The sequence below is a fragment of the Rhipicephalus microplus genome, chromosome 6 (assembly GCF_043290135.1).
Source record: "Rhipicephalus microplus isolate Deutch F79 chromosome 6, USDA_Rmic, whole genome shotgun sequence".
Taxonomy (NCBI): domain Eukaryota; kingdom Metazoa; phylum Arthropoda; class Arachnida; order Ixodida; family Ixodidae; genus Rhipicephalus; species Rhipicephalus microplus.
The window spans coordinates 98,503,409-98,530,826 of NC_134705.1; the positions used below are offsets into that span (position 1 = coordinate 98,503,409).

A 27,418-nucleotide genomic window follows, 5' to 3' on the forward strand; every position below is an offset into this window, starting at 1 on the left:
TTTATACGGTATGTTTTATGCATAAACATAAAATGCTACAAGAAAAAATTATTGGCTGCGCTTTACATTGTAAACGCTAGCGCATATTTGCTGCTAGAAGTAAACGAGCCCCTAAGTTTAAAGAGTAGCTTTATCATTAAAAGCGTGACTAGACGATGACAACGAATGCAAAGACACTGTTCAATAATTGAACAGGAGGGGAAATACACTCGCTGAAGCCTTGCCTTGTAGTAGGGCGAGAGCTTCATGGCGGCAACCGAGTTGATGTGCTCCTTGACCTTGTTGAAGAGGTCGTCCCAGCCGCGGATGAGCCTGCACTTGTTCTGGTAGTTGACCAGGTCCAGCTCATAGTTCTGCCAGGCTTCACGCACCTGTGAGAGTGGTACAGCAAATATGCCTTTAGTTTAATTACACCCTCACAGATAAAACTACCAGCAAAAGTGTAAAAGAATTTTCTGTGTGGCACGGTCAGAAGTTCCCGAACATCAAAAAATTGGGTGCTACAAAAAAAAAGTTTGCAAAAATGTGAAAAAAAAAAAGGATATCATTTTTCATTTGCTTTAAGAATACCAAGGCCTTCAGACAAAACGCAAGTGGAAAGAAATGATGCTGGCCCAGATAAAATGCAGAGAGCTTGACAGAATTGAAACAAAACTTTTAAAAGCCTTATAACTACAGCTGAGCCTTAAATGTCCTGTTTATTTTGCACTAAAGCCTTGCTCAAACCTTGAATCAACTAGCCCAACAACACACTTAGCTTTGCATCTCATGAATTGAAGAGCAAATGTCAATCGTCAGCATCGTACCCATGAGCTGTCCAATCAGTGCCTTGTGAAATGGACAGCCCACTTGATTTATTCTTGCAACACATCTCCTGCTTTGTTAAACCTCTTTCTCTTTAGAAGACTGATTCGGCCCTTCTTTACAGCCTTTGGTTTCGCCAGACTGCAATTGAGATTTAGACCCGCATTTCCCACACATAAATCTATACATGAAAGTGAAAAAGGGGTAGGTCTGTGCAGATATGCACATAGACACGCCAAGCCCATACCTGTTTGAGGAACTCCTCGAGGGCCATCTCTCCTTGTGCCACCAAGATGACGTCCTTGACGATGGCCTCGTTGCGCTGCAGGTCAATGTCCCACACCAGGCCCAGGGTCAGCTCAGAGAGGACCCAGTTGACCCGCAGCTGACGCATCAGCTGCTTCCAGTGGCGCTCTTTCAGGGCGTCCGACTTCAGCTCCACAATGAGCAGGTTCACCTGCGACGGGTGAAGAACATGCGTCGAGACTACAGCAGACTCGACTGCAACTACGAACAATGACTGCTAATCATATGACTGGTGGTGCCTCGCTGAAACTTAATGGTATGGTTCATAAATATTGAAAGTATCAGTTTGTAACATCCCAAAGATACTAGAGATGCTGTAGCTATATGGCCCTGCCAAGCTTACAAAATCATCTTGTGCAATGTCATCAAGGAAGAACTAAACACTTCACCCTTCTTGCACCCAAGAGTTAGTTCCAGCAGTTCGCACTAGCTAGCACACGAGCTCCTGCCCCATTGGGCTACTCTGAAAATGCTTTGACTTCCAATTTGAAGTGTTCTGTGTGTTATTACAGTGACTCAATATGATTCTTGTATGATTTTATAAAACAAACATGCACTCCACATCAATTCCACAACAGTTACATGCAATACTGCGGACAACATATAAATTCTCACAACGCACACCCAATGTTTAAATAGTCACGTGCAGAATGTGCCATTTGTAGAAGCCGAGTTGCAAGAGACTCGAGAGCAACATGGGAAGGCAACATCGGGGGACAAAAGAGAGAGGAGCATGCACACTAAGTTCCTACATGGTGCTGGTCTTCCAACATGTTAAATAAGATGGTGTAAGTAAAAAGTCCCCTACAATATGGCAAATCGTCCACCAAGAACAAATCACACGTTACACATCTAAGGTTTGTACAAACCTTCGTGTATCCCATGAGCACCTTCTTGACGTACTCGTACGAGGCGTACTGCCGCAGGCGTGCCGGCAGTTCCTTGAGCTGGTTAAGCAGGCCATCCAGTTGTTGGCGCAGCTGAAGAGAAGACAGGACAATGCTCTTTCACAAAACACATTTCACAGATATACTCATAAACTCGAACTCACATATTTTGAAAAATCGGCAAAGTCGAAATTTTCCGCGGCATGGAACCTTTAGTATTATTTAGTATTATTATTTCTTATTTAGCTGCGCCTGCGGCTAAATAAGAAATAATACTTTCTGCGAACGTGAAGCCTTAGCCTAGTGGCATATCAACCTTATCGACCAACCCTGTGGCACGTCATGTGACTCCCACGCAGCAGGCCTCGCTCTATGCCCCACGCTTGGCATAGTCAAGTATTCGCGTCAATTGTGCTTGTTGTTTTTCTAAGGTGTGATTTCCGTTTTCTATTTCTGCGCAATGCACGCAGTACAAATTTAACGCCGACTTTGAGGAGCGGCGACTTAGCGTGAGTGTGGCAAGCATGGCGTCACAAAAGCAGTGCAGGTCGCTAATGCTAGAAAGGAAGGTTGCCCTAATTAAGGAAGTGGAAAAAGGAGACCAAACGAAATCAACTATCTTGCAGGAGTTTGGCATCCCTTTGTCTACACTTTCGATGGTGCACAAGAACAAGCTGAAGGTGCTCGATGGATATCAGCAAAGCTTCTCCAGCCAGGGGAAACGGGTTCAAAGCTCGAAGTTTCCAGACGAAGCAGCGTTGATAGTGTGGCTGCGAAATGCCAGAGCAGCTAACCTTCCCGCCACCACAGCATTGATCATGGGGAAGGCAGACGAAATAAGGTGGAGTGCACCAGCGCAGAAGATCATCTGATGCGATGCGTGAAGCAGCTGGAGGACGCCTTCCTAGGCCCGGGCACGACCGCAAAGCAGACAAGCATTAGGGAGTTTTTCAGCGCTAAATAAAATGGCAGTACTGCAAAATCCAGCTAGTTAATTAGAAACATTATAAAAGGTTAGTAAGTAGTAGTGATTTTGCTAGAAAGCGCTCAATTTTTCCCGGCGATTTGCACAACTTCGCTTATCTTGAAAATCCGCTTATCTCAAAGTTTTCCTTGGTTTTTTTCAACTTCAAGTTAATAAGGTATTACTGTATTACTGGTTTCCAGTTCTAACAGACAAACAAAAAAAAAGTTGAGAAATTAGAGCCACTCAGGTTATCACACCGCAAGAGTTCACAACCTTTGGCCCCTCTATCCCAAAGTTGAGTCACTAGCACTTTGGAGGACGTGAAAGCTCACAGCTTACTCCGAGCACTCTCAACACCAAAAAAAAAAAAAAAGATAGGAGTTGCAAGTGCTACCTTTCGTGCTTGCACCGACAGCCAGGGCTGCTCCTTCATTTGGTCAATCTGGTCCCAGATCTTGGCCAGCTCAGACCAGACACCCTTGAGGTCTTGCAGTTCTTCCAGGGCCACATGCAGTCGCTCGTCGCCAGGAGAGACAACACCTGGAGCATGAAAAAGAGAGGGGGCATGTGGGGGAGAGACGCAAGAACGGAAGTGGCATAGTACCATACAACTGCAGACGTTAGTAGCACGTTTAATGAAAACACGCTCGGTTCACACAAGCCACTGGTGCAAAGCAGAAAAGACAGTACATTATTGGACAATTTCCGCTAAGGATTAACAGTCTGCTACGCCAGCTGGCTGTTTAAGAAAAATATTAAGAAACTACTCTGCGCCGAGATGGCCACGCTAAACTAGAAGGGTTTTTAAAGCCTAGTGGATGCTATATGGGCAAGTTATTTATGAGGCAGGGTCACGGGCTATGACAAGGACCGTGAATGAGTCGAGCATTTCAAGAGAGCAAGAGAAATCATTACGTGAGGATGCTATGAAGGAGAAAAGTACCTTGACCTGGCACATGGTGATGCGAGTGGTGCCTAGAGAAGCCGGCTCCTTTTAACACTCTAGCATCTTTCACTTCACAACTTCAGTGTGACATTCCCCATGCTCTACAGCGCTCCCTTGTAGGGTTGCAGAAACAACTGTCCTTCTCCCATATTACACAGTGTGGCAATGCCAGGGAGACTAATACAGATGCAAGAAGCATATCTCACCAGGCTCTTGCAGTTCGAGGGCCTCCTTGGCCTTGACCAAGTTCTCGCGATCCTCCTTGAGTCTGCTGAACTTGGACTCGAAAATGGCCAGCTGGCTGGTGGCCTCTGAGGGCTTCAGCGACCCCTGGACAGGCTTGCTCTTCTCCCAGTCGGCCAGGAAGTCAGCCGTGCGGGCCTCGACCGCCCGGTCCTCGGCCACCACCTTCATCTGCAGGCTGGCCACCTGGGAGGAGATGGCGGTATCCTTGCGGCGCATCATCTCGGTGAAGGCCGACCACTCGCCCTCCACATTGTCCACGTGCAGCCACCAGTTGGGAAACTGGAAGCGCTGACGCTCCAGGATGCGCTGGCCTTCTTTGTACAACTGAAACAAACAAGAAGAGGGTTTAAATAAGGCTGGGGTGCAGCCTTTGCATGATCATGCCCCTCTGACCCCATTACAGTCTCCAACCTTGGGATCATCATTTGTACATTACAGTCAACCGCAGATTTCTTGGATGAGCTTGAAAATTTGAACAGTTTGGTGGTATCACTGGAATCTTCATAGCCTCAATATATAAAAAAGTGCGATACTTTGGAAGCTAAGACCCCTTGGCATTCAACTGTTACCTTATAACTGTTATGGCCAAGGTTTGCTTGGTGCTGTATATATGAAATAGTGGTGATCATGAACAGGCTCGCGCTCAATGACCACTCAAGCATTCTGCACAAATTTTTAACAACAGAAGCTGAAATGTGCCTCCTAGTGCATTTTGCACGAAAGATAGGTGTGAAACAGCATTATTTCACCCCACCCCCCCCCTCACTTCCATGTCAACCATCTTACACGCTCGAACCTGTGCTTTCCCCGAGTCGAACCGTTTGTAGACACATAGGATTTCAAAGCTCAGTTTGGCACAATGGCATGTCGTCGAAGCCACTTCTGGCGTGGCTGCGTTGATTTGAATACTTGAGCGAAGTGAAAATACAGGAATTCATTTCATGGACTATTAAATTTTTCGGACAACTTAGTGGTCCCAAGAGAGTGCGACAATACTATTGCCGATTCTATTTTCATCTCATTCGTGTCATAAAAAATTATAAATTGAATGCCAAATAATGAGCTAAGATGAACAGGACACACTGTCAAACGACTCACCTCAACTTGCTGTTCCCATGACTTCATCTTGCGCTTAAGCGACTGCACATAGGTGATAAAGGACACCGCATCTGAGGTGCTTGCAGTGTCTATGGACTGCTGCTCCAGCTCGCTCCGTGACTGCGGGACATTCAAGAGTAAGCATTATCAATGTTCAATAGCTTAAACAAGCTTCCCAAACATTCCAGTGTGGTCTGCACTGAGCATGGATATAATGTTTTTTTGCGGGTGACGCACAAGCACATCTAAATCACAGAATAAATGTACATGTTAGTATTATTCACCATGCAGGTATCTTCGAGTTGTGGACAGCCTTCAAACTGGCCAATCGCTGCTAGCTTTTCAAATATCTCTGTATTGATGAGGATCCCGCCATAGATACGTTCAACAGACATCTGCTAGTCTAGTACACATAGCGTAAAATAAATATCGGTGAGTTTTAGCTTGTTCGCAAGTTACAGTTCTCAGTAGGCTGGGGATGTAAACCTGACTAGCCCTGATGGTGGCACATAGTCGAACCATAGAAACACAGAGTTGCCAAGTTGTTTTGCGCAGTGCTGGTATGGATTTCCAGCAGTGGACTGTGGACTCATCAAATTTTTCTATATATTGATACACAACAGCCGGCACAGCCTGGCTGCAAGAAAGAGAAAGACGACGTTGGTGGCTGGTTGTTGATAAACTGTCGCCATCTTGTTCGCCGAGCACGGTGCATCGTACTTAATTTATTAAATGAGTTACCCGTAACATTATTGGTGGAGGTGGACCACTCCCGTACCTCGATGGAGACGCGCAGCGGTCGCAACACCGGGGACTCTTCAGCTACTTCAACTGCCAGTGCCTCATCCCCACCGGTCTCTCGATCCGAGTCGACAACCTACGTCACCCTGCTACCCCTGCGGGATCCTGGAACTTTCTCCGCTGACGGTACCGTCGACGTTGACTCCTGGCTGCACCGGTACGAGCGAGTCAGTGCTACCCACCGCTGGGACCCCACGCTCATGCTCGCCAATGCTGTGTTCTACCTCGACGGCACGCCGCGGACATGGTTCGAAACCAACGAAGCCGAAATCACAAGCTGGGATCTTTTCAAATCGAAGATTCGTGATCTTTTCGGCGATTCATCTGGTCGTCAGCTCGCTGCCAAGAAGACTCTCACCACTCGCGCCCAGACGTCTACTGAATCGTACGTCTCATACATTCTTGACGTCTTGGCGCTTTGTAGCAAGGTCGACCAGCGCATGTCAGAAGAAGAAAAAGTTAATCACGTCCTCAAAGGGACTGCTGACGATGCCTTCAACCTGCTAGTTTTTAATAATGTCACGAGCATCGACACGATCCTGACAGAATGCCGCCGTCTAGAACAGGCTAAAGCCCGCCGCGTCACCCACGGCATCACGCGCCTGCCGAACACAGCTGCTACTTCCTCTTGTGATGACGCCGTCCGCCCAGTTCCCCGATGTGACAACCTCACCCGCATCATTCGTCGCGAGGTCGAGGCAGCCCAACCAGTAGCTACTCCATTTCCAATGCCTGATCCTTCACCGACCACAATCTCACTGATACAAGCCGTCGTTCGTCAAGAATTATCGAACGTCGGCCTACACCCCATTCAACCAGTCTACTCTGCCGAGCCGTTTTATCATCGTCCCTCCGTTCCTCGATTTGGTTCCAAATACTCTCGACAGCGCAATTTGTCCGAATGGCGTACACTGGACGACAAACCCATATGCTTCAACTGCCGACGTGTCGGTCATATTGCTCGCCACTGCCGCAATCACTGGGCTCCGCCGGCACACTATGGGCCTCCTACCCAGGCCACTTCTGTCCACCAGTCGTCAGCGACATTTGATTTTGATTCCCCTATGCCAACCACATCCTCTGATTCTGCCGCAGCTCTGACGAGACCTCGCTACGCCCGCTCACCATCCCCTGCTCGCCGTCAATCTGGTTCGCCCCTACAACTCCAGCCTGCCTCTCCGACCTATTCGCAGTGCCCCCGACTGGAAAACTAGGCAGTGCAGCTTCTGGAGGTGAAGCTGCATTGGCGACGACCCCTGCAAGAAATCTTCGTGTAACATTACCGACCACCCGGAATCTGTTGAACGTTACTTTAGACAATGTACCTGTGTGCGCGTTGATCGATACCGGCGCGCATGTGTCCATAATGAGTGCTGCTCTTCGTCGCCGCCTAAAAAAAGTTATCACACCCGCCTTGTACCGAGCCGTTCGAGTCGCCGACGGGGGAACTGCCGCGATTATTGGCATGTGCTCTGCCCGTGTGACTATCGTCGATAGAAGCACTGCTGTTCTTTTCACCGTTATAGAAAATTGCCCTCATGAAGTAATTCTAGGCATGGATTTTCTAACCGCTCACTCGGCCCTTATAGATTGTTCAGCCGGCTGTCTTGACCTTCAAATGCCTCTACTTTCTGATCTGACCAACCCACCCCAAAGTCGCCTTTGCTGCATTGATTTCGCACGCTTACCACCTAACTGTGTCACACATATTGACCTCTTCTCTACACCACCTGTACCTGACGGCGATTACATGGTGGCCCCAATTGATGCCGTGATGCTTACGCATGGCGTCGCTGTTCCGCACACTATTTTGACAATCGTTGAAAACCGCACATGCCTTCCTATTGTCAATTTTGCCCTCACTGCCCAAATTCTTCCACAAGGTATCTTCCTGGCCGAAATTACTGCTCTACAAGACCATACGGTTGAACCCTTCAGAGTCGATGATTGCTGCACCTCAGACCATGAACCAACCCTATCACGTTCATCGGGCGTCGACGTTGACCACATGGTACCATCAGACCTCGCTCCTGATCAAGCGGAAGCCCTTCATCACGTCCTGGAGTCCTATAGTGACATTTTCGACTTCGCCAGCACGGCTTTAAGCCGAACGAGTGTTGTTACTCATCGCATCAATACTGGTGGCGCGAGTCCCATTCACCGACGTCCATACCGTGTTTCCGCGTCCGAGCGCACAGTCATACAACAGGAAGTCGAAAAGATGCTTGCAAAAGACATAATCGAGCCCTCTTGAAGCCCCTGGGCTTCTCCTGTCATCCTGATAAAAAAGAAGGATGGAACATGGCGCTTTTGTGTAGATTATAGCCATCTCAACAAAATTACAAAGAACGATGTTTACCCGTTGCCTAGAATCGGCGATGCCTTAGACTACCTTTACGGTGCTACGTATTTTTCCACTGTCGACCTTCGATCTGGCTATTGGCAGATCACTGTGGACGAGATGGACCGTGAGAAGACCGCATTCGTCACTCCTGACGGGCTTTATCACTTCAAAGTTATGCCTTTTGGTCTCTGTAATGCGCCGGCCACATTCGAAAAAATGATGGACTCGTTGCTCCAAGGGTTTAAATGGTCAACCTGCTTATGTTATTTAGACTACGTTATCGTTTTCTCGCCCACATTCGACTCCCATCTCAAGCGTTTATCGGCGATTCTTGAAGTTTTTCGTCGAGCCGGACTTCAACTGAACTCGTCGAAATGCCACTTTGCTCATCGTCAAATAACCGTACTTGGCCACATCGTCGATGCCGCAGGAGTCCGCCCGGATCCCGAGAAAATTCGCGCCGTCACGGACTTTCCTGGTCCGAAGTCAACAAAGGACGTTCGCAGTTTTGTGGGCTTGTGCTCCTACTTTCAACGGTTTGTTAAGGACTTCGCCATCATTGCACGCCCACTCACATACCTCCTGAAGAAGGACACCCCGTTTTTCTGGGGCGCTGATCAAGCCTCATCTTTTTCCCAGCTCACGACGCTCCTTACAACACCGCCGATTTTAGCTCATTTCGATCAATCAGCTCCAACCGAGGTTCGAACTGACGCTAGTGGGCATGGCATCGGGGCAATGCTATTGCAACACCAACGCGGACATGACCGTGTTATAGCATATGCAAGCCGACTGCTATCTACAGCCGGAGCGTGAGTGTCTCGCTCTTGTGTGGGCAGTCGCCAAGTTTTGCCCATACTTATACGGGCGTCCATTCCGGGTAGTCACCGACCACCACGCGCTCTGCTGGCTGGCCTCACTCAAGGATCCCACAGGACGCCTCGCTCGTTGGTCCCTACGATTACAAGAAACACGTTCACCGTATCGTACAAAACAGGGCGGTCATATCAAGATGCGGATTGTTTATCACGCTACCCTGTGGAAGAGGCAGCCCATACTGACACCTTTCCAGAGCTTCTGTCCATGACGCAGCTACTCAACCTTGGCCACAAACAACGCCGGGATGCTTCCCTGCGAACCATCATTGACAAGCTTGAGTTAATGCCTCGCGACGCATCTCTACAAATGTTCCTGGTAAAAGACGGCATCCTGTATCACCGTAACCTCGATCCATATGGCCATGACTTGCTCCCCGTCATATCAGCACATCTTCGTGCGACTGTTCTCAACCAATTTCATGACGCTCCTTTGGCGGGCCACTTGGGCGTCTCTCGCACATACGACCGTGTACGTCGTCGTTTCTTTTGGCCTGGTTTTGCCCGCTCTGTTCGACGCTACGTCGCCGCTTGCGAGCCCTGACAGCGCCGCAAAAAGCCATCTTCCCTACCAGCTGGATTCTTTCAGCCGATCGACATTGCCATTGAACCTTTTTTTCGAGTTGGCCTCGACCTGCTTGGCCCATTCCCGATCTCCAGCTCGGGCAACAAATGGATCGCTGTCGCCACTGACTATGCGACACGGTACGCTATCACACGAGCACTTCCGACGAGTTGCGCAACCGATGTGGCGGACTTTCTGGTATATGAAATTATTTTAGCACACGGAGCTCCACGCCAACTTCTCACTGACCGGGGCCGGACCTTCCTATCAGTTGTCGTTGATGAAATCCTGCGCTCTTGCTCTGCCAAGCACAAGTTTGCCACTTCGTACCATCCGCAAACGAACGGTCTTACGGAGCGCCTCAACCGCACCATAACCAACATGCTTTCTAAATACGTAGCGGCCGACCACCAGGACTGGGACGTTCATTTGCCATTTGTGACGTTCGCATATAATTCGTCACGTCACAACACTGCCGGCTATTCACCATTTTATCTTCTATACGGCTGAGAACCCGCCCTACCATTTGACACCTTGCTGCCCTCGGTCACTGAGTATGCTGGCGAAGCCATTGCGCGAGCCGACCACGCACGCCAACTCGCCCGCAGCCACCTGCAGGCCTCACAGGAGCACCAAAGACAGCTCTACGATTCCCATCATCGAAACGTGCACTTTTCACCGGGTTCCATTGTCCTCCTCTGGTCCCCCACTCGGCGCGTAGGGCTTTCTGAAAAACTGCTGTCACGCTACACTGGACCATACCGCGTCGTTCACCAGGTGACTGACGTTACATACGAGATCGTTCCAGCCGATTCAACGTCATCATCGTCACCTTCGAGTGACATCGTGCACATAGCTCGACTCAAGCCTTATCACCCTCCTTCTACGGCATCCGAGTTGCTCAAACACCGAGACGGTGCTTCTACTGCCGGGGAGTTATGATACACAACAGCCGGCACAGCCTGGCTGCAAGAAAGTTAAAGACGACGTTTGTGGCTGGTTGTCGATGAACTGTCGCCATCTTGTTCGCCGAGCACGGTGCATCGTATTTAATTTATTAAATAAGTAACCCGTAACAATATTTTTGAAGACAAATGCCTGTACAATAGGAAAACACATCTATGAAACAGTGTGATAATAAGAATAGTTGTCAGATGTCAATGGCGAGCAGATGCTTAACATTAACACTGCTGCATGTACCAAAACATTGGCCAGAGTGATAGAAACTTTAAATATTCATGCGTGTAATCAGCATGTGTTACAGCAGAAAGTATAGAAAATATGAATTTTACGGATGTTTTCAGCAAGTAGAGCCTATTCACAAGTTACTTTGACAGCATCATTTACATCGGATGTCCCTCGTAAGCATGGACTACCAAGAAATGCAAGCAAAGCTCACCTTGGAGACTGTGGTGTGGAACTGGGCCATGTCGTTGCCAAGGAGTGTGCCAAACTTCCCTAGCACTTCCTTGTGCCAAGAATCGTACTTTAGAGTGACCTTGGACTGTACCTGAAGTGTCAAAAGCAGCAGCAGAGCGAGTCAGAAAACCCCAAAAAACACTTAGGGGGTGTTTTCACAGCACTGTATTATGAATTCTTTTGGAAGTGCACTTCAAACAAACAGAACAAAAATGTTTACCACAAGCATAGTTATGCTGGCTTAAAGGCAAATCGGCTCCATTTTTACAATCCAGCAACCTTTGTAATCCAGTTATCAGTAGTCTCGTTGATCTAGTAAACAATCCAGGACAGTCAAAGCTACAACCTGCAGCATTGCACGAATTAGCTTTAGATAAACGACGTTAGCAGTCTGGCCTTTAACTCAGTTCAGCACACTAGGCACCTGCTCCCATGTTATTTCATATCCATAGCTTTCTAATCAAACTTGCTTGAGGCTAACATTTTTTTTCCCTTAAAATTCAGGTAAGCTAAATGAAGAACTTCAAGCAGAAAAACAAAAGGCATGACTAACTGTAACAGTGCTTGACCTGTCAATAAAAAACAAACTGAGAAATGCAATTTTAAAGAGGCCACAATCAAGAGACAGGCTGACGGACCTTGGCATAGTCGATAATGATGGGTCCAAACTTCTTGCGCACATCGCTTGTGTCAAAGGTGGTGCGTGATTTCCTGCGACAAAGAGCAAAACAATCATTCGTTAATTCTTAGCATATGGAACAAAAAAAAACACACAAAGCTTCGCACGGAAATCGAGTGAGTCAATGTCTCCAGAGAAATTTGCACGCAAGCAAAACCCACAGCAGAGTGCAAAAAAAGATTAAGATTAATTACAGCTGTTTGGAGGGGTTGTGGCTGACCATAAGACTCAAATTCTAGAGACAAGCAGCAAGAGGTAGCACAGCAGGAGCAATGACGGGACCAGATTTTCAATAGCTAGCTTATGGCAGGCAAAATGTCACTGAACTCTGGAGGGTGGCGCTTTGCTTAAAAGTGATGTCGCCGTGCAGTGCACGCACTAGGCATATTATGCCAGTGCGCTATGGCAATGCTCTACAGTAATGTAAGAAAGGTCGCTAAACGTGGGTATCTTAAAAAATTTTTTCCAAGGGTTCCAATTGTCGATGTGGGTGATATGTGTGAAAGTACAGCATCTGCGTCTGCAATAGCGTTAGGCGATTCTACCAAAGGGCTAGAACAAACAGGATAGCCGTGGTAGTCAACATGGCAAGCCGAAGCCAACATACCCCATTCCACATCCACCGTTGCTTTAATTAGAGCTGCCCTCATCTCCACCAATGATACGAACATCAAAACTCATCATTCGTCAAACTCCCTTCCACATTTCTCACGCAGCACACCTAATTGATAATTTCAAAGCCTGCTTGTGATGTTTCAAGAGCTTTAACTAAGCTTTGCTACGACTCTCTAGAGTGATCATGAAGCCAAAACAATTAGGTCAGGTCTCTAGTACAGCTTCACCGCCATCTTTGCAAGACCATCAAAACCTCAATCATAACTTGTCTAGAGCAGTTGAATGTGAGCCTCTGGACGCTTGCGCTAGTAACAGCTGCTAACCTGCATTAGCTGCAAGGATCCGTTTTTGCTTGCATTATAGCGCGAGGTCCTAGCATTCAGTACGAATGATACGATTACAGCTATGTCTCTGCAAACTTTCACAAAAAACAGTGCCTCAAGCAGCCAACTGGTTGATCTAGACAAGTGTAATTCAAACTGCATCCCAACTGTCCTCTCCCAACGCCACTGCACTTCAAGTTTAACTGCAGTTATTTCATTGCAAAAAGTTGTGCGCTCATTTGATCTTGCACTCACTTGATCTCGACGAGGGTCCTCATCCAGAGGCCAATGTCGTCGCCCAGCCGGTTGTACAGCATGTCCTGCTGCAGGTCCCACAGGGCCTGGTATCGCAGCCACTCACTCACGTACACGTTCACCTGCTTGACGATGGCCTCGATGCTGCCGTAGCACTTCTCTAGCACGTTGGTGCCGTCCATCATTGTGCGCAGCAGGCCCCGATACGTCGGGGTAACCTGACGCTCCAGCCCGACCTTCAGAAAAGATACACCGCAGATGAGACCAGTAGAGAAGTTACGAATGACATCCCGTGCACGCTAAGGGCGCGATCAAAGTTTGGCCAACATCGTAAGTCTTTGCTGACAGCTTATAAGAAAGCATTGAGCCAGTGTTCTGAGTAAAGGTACACTTTTGTATGATGTCTGTGACACGCTGCCACCTTGTGTTTATATGAAGTTAAGGTAAATAAATAGAACTTTTGTTTGCTTACCTTCCTTCATATATGAAAGAATGAGGAAGCTACGCACTAGTGATGCAAGGGCTGAGAAAACCGCGAAGCTAATCCCCTCATCCTCCTTTCCCACCCCTTGCTATATTACAGAAGACTATGCTATGCTTTACCCTCGCTCCTCCTACTTACCTTCGCATTTCTCACTTATCCTAATTGAGCTTGACATAACTAGAATTAGAATCACTCTGCATAATTAGGTCTAAATTAACTAGACAATTAAGCATAGTATCATTGGACTTACCATAATTAAATTTTATGTACAAGTAGCTCAATTAAGGGGGTGACGTGGCCATGAAAACTATTTTTGTTATTTATGAAGATAAAGTGATGAAGTTTGGCATGCAGATGTCATTTGTTGTGCTCATATCATAACTGAAGTCTGTTTTGAGCTATCTAATGTAGTTTCCGAGTAGAACACTAGCTAAACTTGTTGTCATGCCAAACCTAATTACGTATACATAAATATGTAAACATTATTGCATAAGATATTCACAAGGGCTAATTCTGTGCCATATAATATTGATGTTTTTTAATAATCAAGCAAAAAAAATTTGTAGTCCTGGGCATACTAACAATTTTACAAAAAGCGAATTATAAAAAGTCTGTATGATGTGCGCACAAATATGAACAACTTTACGGCACTCACCAATGTCTTACGATCTAAGTACACAGTACACACAAAGGAATGGCTATAGTATCTCAAGGGGAGCACTGACAGCAACTGCTCAGAAAATGAAAGCTGAAAGGAAATGAAGCTCAACGAAATTGGAGCTAGAAGATGAGAAAACAAAACTTGGATAGTAATTGATCCCTGGCTTTATTTTTTATTGAAGAAATGCAGCATTATGCCCATCTTGAGCTCCTATCTATCCTCTTTATGGCGATGCCAATAGGGTGGCACTGTGCCGAAGGAAAGCTTCAAATTTGCATTTTCTAAAGCCCAATTTTTTCATAGGTTTTGATGACAGCCCACTAGTAAAATGCTTTTTTTCTCAAATTCTACAGCTTATATTGGTCTAATATTTGACCATGATTTAAAACATGGTCTCAGGATTACAGAAAAAAATTAATAAAAAAATTTACATTTTGCTCAAATTTACTATTCTCATTGCCATGCCCCCCCCCCCCCCCCTTAACTTTAGCTCATTTATTATTAGAACTAACAGTAGCCTAGCTATACTTATTTGATCTCACATCTAATTAGGCCTAGCCTTAACTCGATTTGACTAAATTACACTTGGCATGATTCAACTTGAACTATGCTTATTTTGCCCCAACCAGGAATCTCGTGCCCTAGGTGCTAGCAGATGTCATATAACTTAGAGGCCATTCATAATGATAGTTCTTGTTTGCATTGAATTAACTAGGCTGCAGCTTTCACAGCTCCGCTGTTAAAACAGAGTGTAGCTTACATTCGGTGCTTAAAAAAGCCTACTTGGTGGCACACGACCGTACCAGCAAGATTCAAGCGCTCTGCTAAGCCACCACCACCTTCGTAAGAGACGACACACGAATCCATCAAGCGAGACGGTAGCACTTGCAAACACAGACAAGAGGCTAAAACAGAAGTTTGTATTGCCTTGCTCTCTAGTTTTGCTTCTGTGTTTATCCACCTCACCATCTCTCCTGATGAGCAAATGCACGAACATAGCAAAAGAAGCAACCAATGATCTTGCTCACTTGGTACCGGGTGCTCTGGATGCGTATCTGAGAGAGCACAATGTTCTGCCAGGCGAAGAGCTGCTGGAGCAGGCTGAAACGGGACTCCTCCAGGCTGGGGCTCAGGTACATGACCTGGTTGGTGATGCGCACCTCGTGCACCAGAGTGTGCACCTGGGGCTCCCCACCCAGTGGATGGTGTACCGTGGCTCCCCCTTCCTTGTCACCGGGTGTCGTGGCATCTGGATCAGTCTCGTTTGTCACACCTTCCTTCTTGCCCTCCAAGGCCAGCGTCCAGGCTTGGATGCCGGCTTCGAGACGGCCAGCCAGCTTGGCTTCCACCTGCACTCGTTAGAGGAAACCCCAGTTTACCATGCCTCCTCTGTGAAGGTGGATGGGTTTCTAAAGAATGATTGGTACTTGGCCACAGTTACGGCAATTGTAACGTTTTGGTTTCACCAAGACCATTGAGACGAAAATTTTCTGCCTACCATGTGAATGGTTCAGATGCTGTAGTTGTTCACAGCCTCTGTCAGTGTGGAGGAAGAGCGGCTTCATTTAAAAGAAAGTTAATTTGCATCTTTTAGGAGCCAGTACCACAATGTGATTAAGAGGCATATGATAGTTGCAACTCAACAGACTAATTTAGGACCCCTGGGGTTCTTAGAACATGCACCTAACACCAGTGTCATGCACATATAACAGTTGAGACCTACTGGTGTCTAGGTTATAAAGAGTCATTGGCTTGCCTCTGCTGCATAAAGGAGCCAATAACAGTCAAGAAGTGTAATGAACGTCAGGCGTAATCATAATCAAAAGTGACCACTGACCCTGGTATAAGCATATAAGCAAAACACTTTCGCGCGCCCACTCCTCAGAATGCCGACACCACAGCCGTAAATCGAACTTGTACCTCTGTGGTGAGTGGCGAAATGTCCTAGCCAATAAACAATCACAGATAGTAATTGACCCCTGGATCACCTTCCATTAATGTTGGCTTGCAGCAGTGCATCCTGCCACACTCACCTGCTCGTCGAGCTTGCTGACCCAGTGGTGCAAGTTGGAGTACTGGTGAAGGCTGAGGTCGTCGACGGCCTTCTGGATCTTGTTGAGGATCTCGGCAAACGTGGAGGCGCTGTAGGGACACGTCTCGAGCGAGCGAACATCGATGTCAATCTGCTCTTCGATGGTTATCAGGTCATCCACCTGCGTGAGCGCATTCAAGCAATGGAATGAAACGCCACAATTCCTTCTTTAATGACTTATCATATCGAATGATGTGTAATACAGACGAACTCCTTTATGAGAGGCACTGATGTAAGAGACAAATAGTGTGAGACATCTGTGCATCTACATAAAAGTAGGAGTTCATAAGAAAATGCATACGTAGTACCCCGCTTAATAAGAGACATATTATATAAAAGACAAGAATTGCTTTCGAGCACACATCTCTCATAAAGGGATTCAGTTGTACAAGCACAACATAAAAAAAAGAATGTATGTGCCTTGCAGGCTTGCATGCACGTCACTTCTTCAATATAAATCTAAGTCAAAGCGAGTGTTTATCAGTACCAAACAATTTCAGAGAAAATTTAAATAGAAGCAAGAGTTGAGTACTAGTAAGGTGCGCGTAATGAGCGATACTATGGGTTATTTTCCAAGATTGCTACGCAAAGTTAGTAAGAGGCCCATATTATGTGCTTTTAATATTTAAAAAAAAATAGTTGGGGTCTATATGCCCACTGAATCATAAAGTGTGGCTTTGAAACAATGCGGGTTACGCTGAGTCTACAATTTCACGACGTGGGTCCACTATTGTTGCACCACTGCAATAAACAGATTGCAATGACACTGCTAGCAATTTTGCAACTGATACCAAGTTTCCGCAGGTAAAGGAACAAATATGCGCCCTATAAGTGGTACCGCACCAAAAACAAAAGGCTTCATAAGGTTTCAAAGGCTGCAGCTGGGGGAGAAGCCTTGAACATGCAGCCTCGCAAGCCCCAAAACCAAGACATGCAATGTGTGGCACTTACCATTTCAATTTCCACATGTTAAAATATTAATGTCCAAACAACCACATTACCAACGTAGTGAACTTCAAGGGAGGGGTGTGGGGGGCTAACGAAAGAGCACCCATCTCGAAAATTTGCCGACTATCTTTCAGACCATCTCTATTATGCGAATTACACAAAAGCTTTGTTGAAACACAACTGAAATTTCACGCCTTGTATCGTACTGACTTTTCAATGATCATGCAATATAACGACATGCACGATCACCACATTTCCAAACATTGCAATCAAATCACGAACCACCACTTAATTGTTACATGTGCCAAATATAGCATCGTTATAATTAACAATTTGTATCCCTTCTCTTTAAGTGCAGCTGCCATAGAGTTTAGCTTATTCCCTACCAAAGCACAACTCTGATCGCTCGCAATTACTACCAAAGTGCAATTAATGCTGATTAAGCCTATTGTGCCAATCAGCACATTGTCGCAGGAAGTTTGTCCAAGACAACATAGAAGGTTGGGCGTCGAAAAAATTGCACTCAAGTACTGAATCAACAGCAGAGCATGTAGTACAACGTTTGCTTTCGCAGCCGGGAAACCAACGATAGCAAAATCTCACCAGGCTTATGCAAGTCCGCTCACTGGTAGCAAAGGCAAAAGCTCGGGGCATAAAGCCGTAAAACTAACACTTACAAATGAGGCAACAAGCGGGGTAACCACCACGCTTCTACCGCCAGGAAGATCAAAGTGCATTCATGAGGGCCAGCTCACACATGCTACGTGGAGTGCACACTGCCGATAAGCGGCTGGAACCATGCTGGCGCAATGTTTCTTTGTCATCCATGCAATCGCCCTCCTTCCGCAACAAACCCACGCAACAAGGCCGCTTTTCTTTATATCAGGGGTATGGGAATATAGATCGTTTGCACAGTAGCTGATATTCGTTATTAACGCACCACAGATGTTACAGTAACAGACTACATATTCAGGCGACCTCGACCAAGATGTTTCCTACAGACAACACAAAGTTTTTGAAACAGCCTGGAGACGGTTTCTGCACACAATGGGAGCTGAAAAGATGCAAAGCAGCAATCACTATTAAAATCGTGAAGATGAACTTCAATGCAACATTTGCATGCAGCTTGAACACTGCTCAATTAACACTCCAACACGCTGAAATTATACTTTCTCAATTTAAACTTTATTAAAACTCAGATTTAGACCCATGAAGACTCACTCTCTCTTCTTTGTTCATGCTTTTACAGTGCTTCAACTTGAATTGACGATGTGGGCAATAAGCACAGAAATGCATCTAATTTGACAACCGATTCGTCAACCAATAAGCTACACAATGACCCAAAAGCACGAAATTTTTCCTTACCTTTTCCTGAAAGTTGAAGACTGTTTCTGCGAGCTTCTGAACATATGGATCCAGTTTGTAGGACTCCCAGACCAGTCCAATGCCCTTCAATGCAAAAAGCAAAAATCGGAAGTACGCAGCTGGAGTATCAAAAAAGGCCTTTAAGAAAATGCAAGTATGACTTCTACTTGTCTTAACATTTCTCTACTTTAATATCCCCCAATTCGCGTACAATCTGCAAACCAACTACCGCTCTTCTGGCCCTTTATATGACAGCTCGGTATGTTTCAAGATAGCTTATCTGCAACACAGCTACACAATCTGAGAAAACTGTGCACTTTGGTGAAGAGGGGACAAGAAGTTACATAAGGGCCAAATGCAATAAGTGATTTTTTAGTGTGTTCTTATGGTGCTCTTTGACATCAAATGCACACTGGTGACATAAGCTGGAACCAGGACTGGGCATTGGATTACATGCTGAACAAGTCCTTGGTGCCCATACCACCTGTAAACACCCCTTGTGAACCGCACATTGCATTCTTCAATGGCCCTCGTTCATGGACTGGCTACTGACAACCTTGAATCAGCTAACAGCACCCACCCACAGACTCTACCTGATTGGGCCACTAGCCCTAATGAACAGCCTTGGTCGGTGGACCAAGCCTACCTCGACTCTGGTGGCCAAATTTGTGGCGACACAAGCGCTTATCTCTAACAATTTCACATACCAGTTTTACTAAAACTTTAATGTCGGGGTGCATTTTGTGACCTGAGTACATACCTGTGATGCCTCAAGCCTTACAAATCACATATGTCTACCTCAACTATGCACATGCAATGAATGCTTGCTCCTTCTGAGCAATCATCAATCGCATTCGCACACCTTCTCACTCGGCCACTCACCTCGGCTATTTGATTCTGCACTTCCCGCTTCTGGCCGGCAATCAGCAGGGTGATGGAGGGCCGTTCCTCCACCTGGCGAAGTTCAACACAAAACGTCAAAAAGCCTGCCCCAATCACTAAAACTGCGGTTCACACAATGACCCTAGGGTGTAAGAGGAACACTGAAAAAATCTACATGCGCATTGGGATAGCAGCTTCAGCAAAAGGGTGTTTACTTACTAGTGAAGTTTTTATCTGATGAGAGAAAGATGAAGCAGCAGCTGATTACGAGAAGCAGTAACAACATTCAGGCATCACAGAGGCAGCTCAGCTAATCAAAAAACTTGTGCAGCAAACCAATATATGTGAACAAAGATGCAAATCGCGCACCTTCTCGCAGGTGCGCTCGTAGGTGCGCACACTCTCAATGAGCGAGATGGCAAAAGGGTAGAGCTGGTTGGCCTGGTGAGCCTTGTTGACAATGGCAAGAGGGACACGGAAGCCCATCCACTTGAGATTGCGAACCTGCACGAAAGATTGAACAATGCGGACAGAGATGAAAACGTGCAACGAAGAACAGTGACACAGAGTACGTGAGGAGAAACGACACTACGTACGTCATACTATGGACAAAGATGAGATGCCCTTAAAAAACGAGTTAAAAGATGTGCGATAATGCAGGCTCTGGGTTGATTTTCTGCGAGTTCAGTTTGTTAATGCGCACCTTAATAGAAGTACACAAAATGCAGTTATGTTTCCTCCTTGTCAGAACACAGCAGAAACAGCCAGGAATTGACCCCGTAACCTCGCGCTCGCAACTCCACGAACATTCTTGCACTCAAAGCTCCAGAGTTCAAAAATGAACTCAAACCTAATTACAGCAAAGTTGCATCTTAAAAAAAATAAGTTTGTTATATCCGAAAATTCGTTATAAAGGTTATTCCTAACACTGTATTTAATGCACAACCATTTTTCATTTCCTTCATTATAACCAATAGCTCGTTACATGAGTGTGTTATATTGAAGTATGAGTGTAGTTGCTCAGTCCTTTGTTGAAAAACCCAGCTTTTGCAAATTGTTACTGCCGGTTTCAACAGGCAAGTTTCGATGATGAACTCTTAAGCATTTCACGGGAAGTGCCAGCTAGAATGACATTGAGTTCTGAAGCTACTTTTCGCCCATGTAATGTGACACTCCCGCGGCCACTGACCTCCTTTGCCAGGGTGATGATCTCGGGGAGGAAGTTGACCTTGAGGCGCAGAAGGTTGCCCGTGCGCGAGCGCTGGTTGTCGATGGCAAAGATGCGACCCGTGACACCGAGCTGCCGCTGCTGCACCAGCCGGGACCACTCGTCGAAGATGGGCTGCGTCGAGAGCTTGGCGCGGAAGCTGTCCGCGTCACTCTTGAGCTTCTGCCCCTCGACATGGTTCTCCCAGCCCTTGCCCAGCACGTCCTCCACGCGCTTCATGTACACTGACAGCTGCCGGTCAATCTGCATGACCATAGCAAGCAGTGCAAAGAATGCGCTATACAAATGCAAGCGTTGAAACAGCTTACGCACTCGTGAAAACCCTCAAATCTGGCTTAGGACCAGTAGTACAATAAGGACTTTAAACATGTCTGAAACAACTTTTCCAAATTCCAATTGCCCAGGAAGACATTCTGATCTGTTGTTTAATGAACTACATGCTTTTTATGCGCGATTTTATCTGGCACAATTGAAAATATGCTCAAGCTGGCTTTCGATGCGCTCAGTTTGCCCCTAACAAAGATGGCCAAGCATCATCTACGAGCAGTTGCGAACACAATGTTCTTTGCACTTGGCTTTTGCTTCAATGCAGTTGCACACACAGGAGTCAGGTTATAGGATTTTGGATGCCGAGTAAGCAGTGATGGATGGTGGCACCAAATGACACGCATAAAAGATTTTTTTAGTTGCAGCACGTCTTTCCTATTGGTTACGTCGAGTAAGACGTGTGTGAACGTTCTGTTTTGAACTTTTACTGCAGTGTGGCTAAGTGCAGAGACAAGCTATGTGACCGAGATAAGTTTGTCTAATAGTAACCGTGCATTTGTAAAATTCCCAACCTATTCTAAGCGATTGCCCGACCAACCTGCTTGGCCCAGATGATAGATCCAGCGACAGGGGGCAGGTCTCGCTCCTTGCTCATGAGGCAGGCCTTACTCTGGGTGTACTGCACCTTGAACTTCTCGTGCAGGGCCTCAATGTCGTCCTTGACGCGCTGCATGAGCTGCGTCTGGTACTCGCGGATGGCTCCACGAATGTGCGGCCGCACAAACAGCGCGTTGAAGCGCGAGAAGATGCGGAACATCTCGTTGGCGTTCTTGGCCGTACCCAGCTGGTCCCGCAGGCGTCCCGTGATACGGGCCTCCACCCGGTCGATGCGCTCTTCGTATCTGCACGCGGAGGATGCAGACGGCAAACGTCAGCACATTGGAAAAGAAAAAAAAAAGGCTCTTTAGTTAATTGCATGTCTTATATTTGAGCCCCCGAGAGCAAGCCTAGATATACAGTGCACAGGGATTTAATGATGACGTTTGCTCTAATGTAAGCGTATGAGTCAAAATCACGAAAATATTAGATAATCTGAAGATGCTATAAACAGAAGTACAAGCATTACGTAGCCCCAAATCTTCGCGTTTTAGTCCGCAAGTATCGTATCGACCATCCTTGCCAAGTTGAGTGTTCATGTGCCCGCACAACACTGAAAGGGGCCCTTTTAAGCAAGAAAGTTCTAACAATTAGAAGGTTCACCTCTTGACGGCTGCATCCCAAGCTTCCGTGCCTTCCTTGGAGATGTCCAGGCCGTCAACTTCCTTGACGTTCTCGTAAGCTAGGTTCACCTCCTGGATGGAGTAAAATTGTGTCACTGTATCAATGCACTCCCTTGAAATCACCTTTATGGCTGCATGCATATGGAGTTAAAATAAAATTTAATAAAAACCAATTTTACGGTACTTCTAATTTAACAATCTTTATATTCCCCAGCAAATACCCATAAAATTCAGTGTTGTAATCAATCCTTAGTGAACTAATTTGGCCCTCAAACTCAATTTAACGAAGTTTTTCCTGAAATAAACTGAAAAAGCTGTGAAATTAGTCTAATTTTGACCAATACAGGGTTTTTTTTTTTTTCAAAAATGCGATCTAACACTACCAGGTTCAAACATCTAGATGCCCTATTAGGCAGTCACTATCGCTCTTTCATAAAATGAGTGACACTATAAGCGGAAATGGCTGCCTATTTAATTATTTCATAGCTTAAGCAAAAGGTAGCACTCATCATATTGAATCTTTCTCACTAGGCCTCTCATAGAATCGCTGCATTCATTCTCAGTGTCATTGCATATCGGTGGCCTGTGATGGAATTCCCTATTTATTCTATAAAATTCTCTAACTAAATGACTATAGCATGGCCATCATTTCACTAAATAAAGTTTCAACTCTATTACATACACAGGTACACATGCATGCTCAAATTACGCTATGGAGAACGTGCATTGAGCCGGTGGCGCCGCTGCGCGGGAGGGAACGAAACGAAGTGGCATGATACGTGCAGCAGCCGCTCCGCGAGCCGAGCCGTGTCACGCTGGTCAAGGAGCTTTGCAATGTCGCGCATGAATTGCTGCGTCATCAACTGCGCTAATAGCTACGAGAAATGCCCTCCTAGAACAAAGTTCTTCCGTTTTCCGGGGCGACAATGCCTCATAGACCAGCGGGAACGGTGGATTCGCAGCGTACGCTGTGTGAAGTAAGTGATCCTGTGCATGGTTATGGAGTACGTGTTGTTGCTAGTTCGATTTGAATTTACGCCCCTCGCTAGCGAACCGGTGTTTTTACAGTGCAAACAGAAAAGAGTGGGAGTTGGCAAAGTGGTCTCTAGTCTTCAGTGCACATTTTGTTGGCGGAAAGTTATCGACGGATCCAGCTTCTCCTTCGTACGCTCCTGCTATTTTTCCGCCAACGTACCGCAAAACTTCGGTACCGTAGGGCGGTGCCGCAACGTATAAGCAAACAGCGTAGTTCGTAAACAGCAACGGTAAAGAAGAAGAGCCGGATGTGTGGCACAATGCACAGAGGACCGCGCAAATCTTTTAATGCACCTGTATTTCATTTGCGCCTTGACAGCGCTGCGCATGCAAGCGGTGCCACGCCACGCTGTTTTTATTTATGCTACGCGACGGCTAAGATATCACTTGCAAAGATGACACGTAACAGATTTACTCAATCACTCATGCAGCCCAGGCAACGTCCACAAACAGAACTGCAGCATAGTAAGGTTCGAACAATCGTTACGGCATCACTAAATGCAAGACGGGAGGCGATTGTACGTACTAGTTCCGATCACACTCGGTTGCCCTCAAGACAACATCACGCTACAGCACACGTCTCACGTTAATGTCATCGTTTTCTCGGTAATAAGCAGGTAAAATGATGAAAAAGCGTTCGCACAAAACCTCGATGATGACGGCGTATGCTTCCTGGTTCACGTTGGCTTGTCGCACACACCGCCCTTTCAATATACTCTGTCCGACTGTGGTCTCTTCAGTAACATCGAAAACGTGCCTGCTGCGGCATAATTTGCCTCCTTTCTTTTCGTTCGAGGCTCTGAAAAACCCTGCGCTCTTTACTTTCTTGAAGCCGGCGCGCTTTATAATACCAGTAACCATCGCGCACGCGCACTTCCGCAGAACGCGGGCGCAGCAGAAGGGGAGACGAGAATGCGTATAACGTCGGTTAACAACTCAGTGGCCACTCGTGGCGCTGACGGCGCGCTGGCGCACTGCATTAGCGTGCCACCTGTAGGTGCCGCACATTTCCTATTGTAACACCCCCTATTCTTTAAAAGTGAACTACACTCAAACCATTATAACCAAATAGAAACTTACATAAAAATATGTTTGTGAAAATTCGTTAAAAGAGTATATTACAATGCTGTATCTATTGCAAGAATATCCTTCATTTATTTTATTATAACCGATACTTTGTTATCTGGGTTGGTTATATTGAGGCTTGAGTGTGTGGTGTACACGTAACCCGAAGGAGTACGGCCACCAGCGTGGGTCCGGTCTTAGCGAGCCGCAGGGCACGCGTTAACCGTCGCCGTGGCGAGAACACGATACTGCTCAAATCGCAACACTTTATTGTGGCAACACCAAACGCAGTACAGCCCGTTGCAAAAAGGCGCGGCGGGAAAGCAAGTAGGTTTATCCACGCCACGGGCACAAAGTACTACACAGGGTGCCACGAGCACGTCTCCGCGGTAAAGGTGATCCACGGAGACACCGGAACAAAGGCCCGGTTGCTCGAACGAGGGCAAAGGCGCTCGCGTTGGCTTCTAAGGGAGACGGGTCGGTGTAGCGAGGCCACGCGCTAGGACACCGTACTGCCCTTCGGCCGTGAGTACGCAGCGGGGCAACAAAAGGTGAGCGTTCGCCTCGGGCGCGAGGCGCCGTCGGCGAAGTCCGACGAGCCCCGAGTGACGGGAGTCGACGGACGGAAAAGATAGCGTGGCTCACCGTCTGCTGTCCCGGAGAGTACTCCCCACTCCCGACGCAGCGCGCGAAAACCTCTCGGGGGTCCCCGCGCGCGGCGCCACAGTCAACATCAGCTACCGGGTGAGGGAGTTAAACGTCACTCCGCCCTTCCCAGCGCGGCTGACAGCAAAGGAGGGCAGACATGTCGGGACATGAGAATGGCAGAAAAGGCGGGAAAGCCCGCGCAAAGGCAGCGGGCCAGCCTCAATTCCCACAAGTGTAATGGCAACGCCCCTGCTGCCTTTCTAACCTCGATGGCACTGCTGTCAGCCGAGTCTAACACGGCAGCTTCCGGCAGCTCTGGCTGATCAGTGTCAGGTGTGGTGGTGGCACTGCCCTGCACCGTACGTGGCACAGCCACAGGTCGCAGCACACGCACGATGACAGTGCGCAATTGCTCGTGCTGTCGACGGAACCTGCAACGCAAAGGAAGGAGATTTAACAGCGAGCTCCCACAACACTTATTAAAAATATCTAGGGTTTTAAATCCCAAAACCAAGCTATGATTATGAGAGGCACCATAGTGGAGAACTCCGATAATTTTGGCCATCATGCACTGACATCGCATAGTACACGGGCTATGTCAGTGCATGGCGTCATTTCGCCTGTTAGAGGCCCGTCTACTGTGCACAACCAACTGGTCCTGAAGGGTAAGAAAAAAGTGGGCACAGCTTAAACTGTGTCAAAGTAATGCAAAGAATACTGAAGTTCATGGAAGCAAGAGCAACAACAATGATAGCGAAAGGTAACTAGTTGGTGGTTCATACTTGGGAAGTAAAAACAGCGCAAAACTATAGACAAGGACAGAGGAAGAGACGACACCGTGCTGTCTATATTTTTGTGCTGTTTTTCCTTCCCAACTACAGCAATGAGACAAAAGAAAGGAACCAAAGAAGGCAGCACGAAAGAAAGCTAGTGAAGATGGAACTGAATGAGGAAATAATGAAGTAAGCAAGCAACGAAGAAAAGAAGAAAGGAAGATTAAAAAAAAACTGGAAGAAAGGAAATGATCAAACAGCCAAGTATCTAGTGCACTCACTTGCGCATCTGTTCCATACGGGCCTGCAGGCGCTTGTGGGCGGGCGTCACGCGCCACACAGTCTTGATGTGCTCGTCGCGCTTCTTCTTGACGATGTCACGCAACAGCGACTGCAGCTTGTCGTACTCCTCGTCCCAGGCATTGAAGACCTCCAGGCAGGCGCTCATCACCGCCTCGAAGTGGTCGAAGGGTGCGTGCATCAGCCGTCTCGTGCCCAGTACCTGGACGACCAAAGAGTGCTCTCTTATTATGTGCAAGCATGCAGGGCAACTCCTTATTGTGTAGAGTTGTGGGATGAGTAACAGTGTGTACAGCTGTGGGATGAGTAAGTAAGTGTGGGACGCCCAGTTCTATGCCCTGAAAACCGTGGCACAGTGGAGCAGTAAGCGCAGAAGCACATACGATTGGCCAGTGAGACCATGTGGTGCCTTAAATCTGCCGCTACATTTGGAATACGGTTGAACCTCTTTATTAGACACACTGATGTAACAGCCAGTTGAGCATAAGAGACACCAGTGTGCCTACATTTAAACAGACATTGATAAGAAAATGCATACCTGGTACCCTGGTCATAAGAGACATCTCGTATCAAAGACAAGAATAGCTCTCCGGAGCATTTCTCTAAGAAAAGGGTTCAACTGTATGCGCGTTTACACGCGATTACGCTAAGCAAGATCACGCATCCCACGACTTCTCAATAGCGCAGCCAGAATCCTGCCAAGTGTGTGCTCCCGTTATCTGCACGAACCTCTTACGTACCCAAGTGTCTTGCTTTATTACAATTAATGTGGGTCACTAAATAATGTAATTAATGAGCGCATTAGGTTAAGGAGCTCGAACGTGCTCTGGCTGGCATAGGGCGCTGTTCAAAACTCAACAATCAGAAAGTGACTTTCGGTGCATGATTACAAAGCATGCTCTTATATTGAGACTGCGCAGGAGAGCTCGCACCTGCAATGGCTTCCAAAAAATTACTGTCGCCGACTCCATCTTACTGATTAAGTCCATTCTCCTTCCACACCCAGTTCCTACTGCTGTGTAGCCAAACATGTTTTCTAAGCAAGATCACTAACCTAACACGCTGGCATAGTTTGATGTGTGAACGAAAAAAGGACAGCCCAATCAATACTTGTCACATGTACAGGCACGTAGCCTATTCCCAAACTGTTGCAGTGCAGTGAATTCCTGTTGCTGTGTATGTACAGTCAAACTCAATAGGTGTTTCAACACACTGTTTAAACTCAAAATGCTCTTTGAGCTTTGAGATTTGCCAACACTG

General features: G+C 46.9%; 1 protein-coding gene across 2 annotated transcripts in view; it reads right to left on the minus strand.

Annotated features, from left to right (window-relative positions):
• Dhc64C (dynein heavy chain, cytoplasmic) overlaps positions 1–27,418 on the minus strand; it is a 188,630-nt gene that overhangs the window by 152,445 nt on the left and 8,767 nt on the right. For both annotated transcript variants that reach the window (XM_075866271.1, XM_037418917.2), the window contains exons 6-24: positions 26,140–26,360; positions 25,351–25,516; positions 22,318–22,409; positions 21,656–21,959; positions 20,752–21,033; positions 19,932–20,066; positions 19,563–19,634; positions 18,681–18,764; positions 16,309–16,488; positions 15,304–15,624; positions 13,131–13,366; positions 11,897–11,969; positions 11,239–11,349; positions 5,255–5,374; positions 4,117–4,480; positions 3,359–3,504; positions 1,980–2,090; positions 1,052–1,261; positions 225–371 (exon numbers count right to left, since the gene is read on the minus strand). In XM_075866271.1, the coding sequence (XP_075722386.1) occupies positions 225–371; positions 1,052–1,261; positions 1,980–2,090; positions 3,359–3,504; positions 4,117–4,480; positions 5,255–5,374; positions 11,239–11,349; positions 11,897–11,969; positions 13,131–13,366; positions 15,304–15,624; positions 16,309–16,488; positions 18,681–18,764; positions 19,563–19,634; positions 19,932–20,066; positions 20,752–21,033; positions 21,656–21,959; positions 22,318–22,409; positions 25,351–25,516; positions 26,140–26,360 (3,375 nt within the window). The remainder of the gene's footprint in view (positions 1–224; positions 372–1,051; positions 1,262–1,979; positions 2,091–3,358; positions 3,505–4,116; positions 4,481–5,254; positions 5,375–11,238; positions 11,350–11,896; positions 11,970–13,130; positions 13,367–15,303; positions 15,625–16,308; positions 16,489–18,680; positions 18,765–19,562; positions 19,635–19,931; positions 20,067–20,751; positions 21,034–21,655; positions 21,960–22,317; positions 22,410–25,350; positions 25,517–26,139; positions 26,361–27,418) is intronic.